At 45.4% G+C, this 7,669-nt stretch overlaps 1 protein-coding gene across 1 annotated transcript; it reads left to right on the forward strand.

The window, feature by feature from the left end:
* The first annotated feature begins 1,214 nt into the window (after positions 1-1,214).
* LOC117585046 (general transcription factor IIF subunit 1-like) lies at positions 1,215-3,275 on the forward strand. The gene is made up of 4 exons (XM_034274302.1): positions 1,215-1,381; positions 1,438-2,444; positions 2,511-2,981; positions 3,047-3,275. The coding sequence occupies exons 1-4, from the start codon at positions 1,352-1,354 to the stop codon at positions 3,249-3,251; spliced, it is 1,713 nt and encodes a 570-aa protein (XP_034130193.1). The 5' UTR covers positions 1,215-1,351; the 3' UTR covers positions 3,252-3,275.
* The last annotated feature ends 4,394 nt before the right edge of the window (positions 3,276-7,669 follow it).

A 7,669-nucleotide genomic window follows, 5' to 3' on the forward strand; every position in this document is an offset into this window, starting at 1 on the left:
GGTGGCCAAAATGCAATGCATGCAAATGTAAAACTGATTTGTTGTGACGCAGCAACAACAGACTGCAGTGAGATACGAGAGCCACCTACACCCACACGCCTGCACGCCATCAAATTGTGCCGCACAATGGACGGGCACCATCCATCCATCCTGCGGACCTGCCCCACGCTCGTAACCTGCAGCCAGCCCAGCAAACATTTGCGAAATTTTGTCAATTTGTGTCCGATAGCTTAACCCGTTGTTGGATCAATTGCGTTTAAGTTGGCAGAGTCACAAATTCTGCTGGCTCATGGGCAATAATTGCCTTTTATGGGGCGTATATTTGATATTCCACCAGTGTGGCCGTTCCTTTCGGGATTATACTTATATGGCAGGGCTGCCACATTGGCTGCCACAAATTTAAACTTACCTAACAAGATAGGTTTGCAGTCATCTTTCTATTCATTTCCGACTTAAATCTATTTCTCCACTGTGTTAAATAAATCCAACAATTGCCATTGAATAGATTTGTTGGCGACATCAAACACATCGAACATCAAAAACAAAGATCATAAACATCCAACATCAATATCCGTTATGAAACCCCCAGTGAGAACCATGGGTTAAGCTCCTCGCTATCCGTCAGAGTGTCAGAAACTTGTAACCAGGGCCGGCTCTCTCTCTCTCTCTGTCTTGCTCTCACTCTGTTTCTCTTTCTCTTGGTTTGCTTGTGTGCGTGTGTGTGTGTGTGTATGTGTGTGACCCACGTGCGATTATCATCACGTAGCTGGAGCATTGCATTCATTTCACATGCCTCGACGTGTGCCACTCGCCACACAAATTGCTGCTGCTGCAGCCCCAGCCACAGTTGTTGTTGTTGCTGCTGCTGCTGCTGCTGCTACTGCTGATGTTGCACCTCCTCCACTTTGTTATTGTCCTTCACAATTGACAGCTGTGGCCCGGCCTCGGCCATGCCCTCAGACGGCTTTCTGTAATGCCGTGCGGCAGCTTTTCGTTTCCCACCTCCTCCGGTGCTTCCCCGAATTTTTTGCAATGCATCTAGTCATTAACCAGTCCAAGAGAATTTGTAGGCGCCTGAAAGAATGCGATAATTAAAATAATTTAATGTAGCCCTGGAACCCTCAAGTAGGCTACGATTGCTGTGGTCGATAACAGCTAAATAAGCTTATCGAATAGTATTGCTGTCATTTAGTCACAAGTAATTTGGAAGTGTCACTGCGTAGAAGCAAAAAATAAAATTAGCTTTTTCAATAAAATATTTTTCGTGTTTGGTGCGCGTTACATTTTCTTCGGAAGCTGAAAAAGAGGCCTGAGCTGCGTTTGTGCAAATATATTGAAGTGTTCAGTGAATATGCCGGGTAAAGACCGTAAGCATAAAAAGGTTAGTGTTTAGTTTTTTCCCTGCGATACTTTGGGTCAAAATACGTAATTTCTTAGCGTTCAAGCGGTGGCAACAAAAGAGCAAAGTCGACTGTTCCAACAGCTGCAACAGATGCAAAAGCTTCTAAGTATTCAGCAAAGGCTCACAAGAACTCAGCAGAGGCTACCAAAGATGCAAAAAAGGCTTCCAAGAATGCAGAAAAGGCTCCTAAAGATGCAGCAAAGACTCCCAAGGACTCCGCAGATGAGTTTGTAATTCGTGTACCAAAAGTGCGCAACCAGCGCTGTTTAATGCGCTTCAATGACAATTTAAAAGTGAATTTCAACAAATGGCGCAATGTCAAAATGTCCCGGGAGAATAACAAGTCACAGGACATGATCGAGGAGGAGCAAAAGCCAACATTTGGCGCCGGCACATCATACAATTCCAAAAAGACGGCGACCGTTAAGTACCAGCCAGAGGCACAGCCCTGGCTGCTGCAAGTCGACGGTAAAATGGGCAAAAAATTTAAAGGCTTTCGTTCGGGAGAAGTGGGTGCGAATGCGGCATACTATGTGTTTACCCAAGCCCCAGATGGAAGATTCAATGCGTATCCCATTAATGAGTGGTACACATTCATGCCCATCGAACGCTTCACGCCCCTCAGCTCGGATGAGGTGGAACAGGAGTTCAGTCGTCGCGAAAAGACGATTAATTTCTTCAATTTGATGTTGCGACGACGCTGCCGCGGCGAGCAGGAGGAGGGGGATGCCGATGCGGCTAAGCTCAGTCAGTCGGCCTCAGACAATGGTGACCTCAAGCTGAAGATCTCAGAGGAGGTTGAGTGGATGGACTCCGCGGATGAGTCGGACACGGATGATGAAGAGCAAGAGAAGAAAATGAAACAAAAAGACGGACTCGAAGGGGATGAAAACGAAGGCAAGGAAGCCAAAGCTAAAGCCAAGGCTAAGGCTAAGGCCAAAAAGGCAGTTGACATGAAGACATCTTTCGAGGCCTTTGAGGAGTCAGACGATGGTGACGAAGAGGGTCGTGAACGGGAATACATTTCTAGTTCCAGTGAAGAGTAATTTAACCAATGACTACATTTATTTAAAAGGCTTATGAATTCATTGTTTTTTCTGTTCAACAGCGAACCCGATCCCGAGGAAAAGGTGAGCAAGGACCTGAAGAGCGTTGCTGAAGAGGAAGCACTGCTGAAGCTGCTCAACTCGGACGACGAGGAAGATGATGAAGAGCAGCAAACACAGATAGACGAGAGTCAGGAAAGCTCTGAAGATGAGGCATGCAATAATCCTGATGTGGTGGAAGATGAAAGCAGCAGTGAATCAAATATAGAACCAACCGACAGCTCGGACTCCGAAACGGATGTCAGCAATGGTCCACCCCGCAAGAGGGTCACATTTAATGAGAAGGAGAAGCGCCTGTTCATCGCGGCCAACAAGTCTCCCAGCAGAGTGGCAGAAACGACGAAAGATGCCAAAAAGCGGAAGGTGCCTGTGATAAGTAGTCTTAATCTAGCAAAGCCTGCCACTACTCCCCCCAAGTGCAAGATAGACAGTGCGCAGGTAGAACAGTCTGCCTTCGTTTTGTGTAAAATTGAGTAAGTTTCGACCTTGAATGTGAAACATTAATTTACGGTTTATTTATTTATGCACAAACTTGCAGCCAATATGGCGTCAGCGAGGAGGCTGTGATCCGCTATCTAAAACGTAAGCCCATGACTGCCACCGAGCTGCTCTCCCGTTTCCGCACCAAAACGACCACCAGCGACTCGAAGATGCGACTGGTTGAGACCATGACCAAAATATTGAAGAAAATCAATCCCGTAAAGACTACCATACAAGGCACGCTATATTTTTCGATAAAGTAATAATAATACATAATCAATTTGAATTTATCATTAATTTCATGGACTTTGTCACTAGCTTTTTGACAATTATACTAATTATACTTCTGCAAGGTTTCCAATTCTGTTTTTCCAATTCGACCAAAAGAATGTCTTGGAAGCGTCTCAAATTTATTTTAAATCTGAATCCAAGTGTTACATTGGAAACCATTAGAACAATAGGCTGCCAATAGCCTCAGCAATTGTTTTTTTCCCCATCCCCCAAAAATACTTTTTTAAGTGCATTTTGCCGAAAGGAGAATTTCTTTTTAATTTCAGTAAAATGCAATTTAATGAAATTTCTGGAGCTTTGTAAAAACAAAAATAAAAAGAATACAGAAAAGCGCAAAACAAATGAAAAACAAAACAAAAATCATAGTCGCAAAGGGAGAATAAAAATCGAGCTGGAAATACTTTTTCGGCTGGCGGATACATCGAAAAGGGAGGGGAGGGGCAGTGAAAATTCCCATCGGAGCAACAATTGGCTTCGGTCTGGCCTGCCACAGATTTTGAGCTTCCGCGTAGCTTGGCCAATACAAACACACACACACACACACAGAAACAAACAAATAAATCGCATGCAATATTTTTGTTTTATATATTTTTTTAAGTTTTATTTCACTAAAATCGTGACTCAACTTGATGGCTTTTTTTGTTATTGCTGCTGTTGCAACGGCGTGTGCTGGTGGAACGCAATTGTTGTTGTTTTTCCACTTCCACCTGCTGTGAATTTACAACGCTCGGGAAAGTCAACTGTTTTCCAGGCTACGGTCGCTGGGGACTGGAGACGGGCTCGATTGGAATTGCCTTTGAAATTTGTCAATTTGTGCCTGGTTGATTACGGCATGCCTTTAGTGCGCTTTCATTGCTAGCTGCTGCTTGAAAATTGATTTTTAAATTTAATCAACAGATTTCGAATATTTCCTTCAGTTTAAAAACAGGCAGCATATATTTTTTACGTTTTGCGTACACGAATCACGCACACCTTTAATCAGGAAAGTACTTCTGGCTGCACATCGCCACAAAGGAACTTTAAAGAGCAGGAAAGGGTAGCGAAGGGGTAGGGAAAGACCAACCCAGACATTTTCCGAAAATTACGCAGTCCAAATATTTGCTTTAAACAGATGAAAAGTTTTGCTGGCCACGGCCCAAGCAAATTGACACCCGGCCAAAAAGCCAAAGTGCAGGCCAAAAAACTTTGCGCTGCAATTTGTGGCACAGGGGCAAAGGCGCACTTCTGGCTCTGGGTGCGAATCTCTGTCTCTCTGCTGAAGTGCAGTGTTTAGCCAGGAATTTGCTTAAACAAATAGAGCCATAGATAAGGGCAAGGGATACCCAGTGGACAGGATGTATGCCGTTCTTATGGCCTGGCCTGGGCCGCACTTCTTAAGCAGAATTCGTGAGCGGAAAACTTTTTGGAATATTTTGATTGACTTGACAGTCGGGTGGCCCAGTTTTCCCTTGTTTCGCTGGACTTCTTTCCGTGGCAAACGCCGCTGCCATGCGGGTTGGAATTTCCTGCGCTGCTGCCCCAAAAGCAACAAGCGAGAAATGCTGATAAAAATATTTTACTTTGTCGTATAATAAAAATTTCATTACGATTTTTGCGGTGTGCGGACTTTTTCTGCCCGTCCGTTCGTCCTTTTCTCCGTGTCGCGCTCCGCCTTTTAAGTAAAAATGTAAAAATGTGCAATGCATAATAAGCCCCAAAACCGGCAGTAAAGAAGGGTGTGGAGGGGGCAAATAATGGAGAATGTTGCAACGACATGGGTGGGGGAACATGGCAGCAGCGGAAACAAAACAAAGGCAAAAAGATGCGCCGCCAATGGCAACAGCAGAATGTAGCCAAACCAGAAGGGAGTAAATGCAAGTGCTGAGCGAAAGAAAAACTCAGCTAAAGTAAAAGCTGCAGGGAATTTGCATATTAGCTGCACGAAGCTGTCGAGCGACGGTCCGTCTGTCGTTAAAGCTCTGTAAAGGACACGACAGCGCCCCGATTGATGGCTGAAGTGGGCGCACCTCGGTCAGCCTGGCTGCCAGTTTCCAAGGCAAAGAAGCAAGCGAAGTTTTGCCCGTTAGCTGCCTTCCAATTAGATGCAAATACATGGGCCAATTCCCTATTTCGTTCCCTATTTCGTTGCGCTCAGAACTGGCAAAAGGCGAGTCTTTAACTAAGAGCTGGAATGATTGCAAATATTTCCAATAGATGCACTTAGAGAGAGAGAGAGCCGAGTTTCGAGTGGGATACATATGTGAAGAAATTAATGCTGACAGCATACTGGAAACACTAGTAAATTCCTATCCATAGAAAGAGTTTAAAAATTTCTTTTTGGCCCTGTGGGGCAAACAATAAAAATGCTAAGCATGCTGCGAAATGACGCTCTCTTGCTCCAACCACACAGCGCATACGTAGCTTCAATGAAGACATAATCAGACAGCAATACAGAGACCACGCCCAAAGAGCCAAAGAACACTCCAGAGAGATGGGATCCCCATTCCCTACGCTGCGGACTGTGCACTGCAATGCGCTTAGAGCATAATTTGTTTCCAATTGCGACTCGTCTCGACATTTCGCTTGACACACCGCAGAGCTCAAAAGTGTGCTATCATTTTCTGCAGCCTCACAGCCCCATTCGTGATGCAGCCTGTCTTCCCCTTTTCGAGCTGCAGCCTCCCCCTTTTCGGTGATGCTGCCCCTTCCTTTTCGTGCTGCTGCTGCCTCCTCCACTGCTCTGGTGGCACTCCATAAACAAATCAACGGGGAGCGTAGCTTTACCAGTGACTGTCACAAGGAGCGTAGCTGCACCAGCGACTGTCAGGGACTGTGGCTGCAACAAGCACACATCATAGACACCGTCGCCATCGCCATTGCCATCGCCATTCCCATCCACCATTCGCCGTGGCCGTCATCGTCTTCGTCATTCATCATTATGCAAAACGTGCTCCCTGGTCCCGGGGTTGGCATGTTTTCCGCTTTCCCTGTAAACCAGAAAGTGTAGCAACATTTGGTTTTTATTGTGTTGTGGCGCAACCGTGGCTGTGACGATCCCCTCACCACCCCTCGCTGTATGCAGCGTATCCCCAACTGCGGCCACTGCGGTTTGTAAACTTTACGCCCTGCATTATTTTACTTAGTTGATAAACTTTTATGTGTGCGCGCTCGGTCGGTCCGTTTTGTCTGGTTCCGGGGTCTGCTTTCCTGATATTTCTGTTGCAGTTAGTGGTCTCAGGTTCTGTCGCTGGCTCTGCTGCTGAGCCCATGTCCCCAGCTCCCAAATCACTCTGCTCCCTGTTCATTGGTCTTCCCCTGCTCCCTGCTCGATTTCCCTCAAAGTATGCTCTGTGGCAGTTTGCTGACTTTTGTCTGTAGTTTCGCCTCCAATTTTTTTGTTTCGTGCTCTTACCAATTTCTCACTTTTGGCCTGGGCCGCGGTGTTGTCCTTTTGCTGCTTTGTGACAGTTTGCTGATGCTCGCAATTGAAGTTTTTCATAACCAGCCGCTCCACTCCGCTGAATTGCGTTTGGTTGCACATTTCGTTTGGGGCAAACCGCAGCACAGCACAGCGCCACTGAAGGGAAATCATAATTTTAATTATGCAAAACGGGGCAGAAAATAAAATTTTGTGATTGATTTTCCTGTGGCCATTTGGCCTGATGGGTTCCGGTCTGATGAATGTCAATAGAGGGAAACCCAGAACGGAGGGAGGTAGGTTATAAATTCGTGTGTGTGGTGCGCATAAATTGCAAGAAAAATGATCAATAAATTCCACAGATAGTTGGTATATTTCTCTTCTACCTTCTTAACAGACCCCAGGCCTCAGCCTTTCAGTCATTCAGTCAGTAAGTAAGTTACCCCGATTGTAGTTGGCCATTCTTCCACTCCTCAGTAAAAACTTTTCTTAGCCATAAGGCTAACTGCGATTGCTGTGGCTTCCTCCCAGTGTCGTTGCTTTTGTTGCCATAACTGCTGGTGGGCCTTACAGCCCAGCCTCATAGCCCTGCCTCTGCCGCCTGCCTTCGACTTCTTCGTCGTGCAACCTGCGGCAAATAAATTGAAATTCGTAATTATTCCCAACAGCATGGAAATTTATTCTGTTTTAATTGAGTTTTCTTTTTCTCTGTGTGTGTGGCTGAGTGTGCTCGAGTGTGTGTGCGTGTACACATTTTTGGGTTCGTTGTAAAAGTGAGAAAAACCTCAGGGCGGGCGCAACTGAAATATAAATTGAAATGGAATCTGCATTATTATGAAATAAAGATTGAACGAAGCAAAGGATGGGACTTCTTGGTGGGTCAAACTTTTGAATCTCTTTTAATGGTTACTTTGGCCTTGCCTTTACTTGGAATTCATTTTGGCAGCGTATTTTATTAATTGTTGAGACAACGCATAAAATCATACGATTCCA

The sequence above is a fragment of the Drosophila guanche genome, unplaced genomic scaffold, assembly GCF_900245975.1.
Source record: "Drosophila guanche unplaced genomic scaffold, DGUA_6, whole genome shotgun sequence".
NCBI lineage: Eukaryota > Metazoa > Arthropoda > Insecta > Diptera > Drosophilidae > Drosophila > Drosophila guanche.

Excerpts from the sequence above, each read along its gene's own strand:
- LOC117585046 (XM_034274302.1), top strand. The coding sequence starts at position 1,352 with ATGCCGGGTAAAGACCGTAAGCATAAAAAG. Across the intron at positions 1,382-1,437 it reads AAGACCGTAAGCATAAAAAG|CGTTCAAGCGGTGGCAACAA; the intron begins GTTAGTGTTTAG and ends GTAATTTCTTAG. Across the intron at positions 2,982-3,046 it reads TTCGTTTTGTGTAAAATTGA|CCAATATGGCGTCAGCGAGG; the intron begins GTAAGTTTCGAC and ends ACAAACTTGCAG.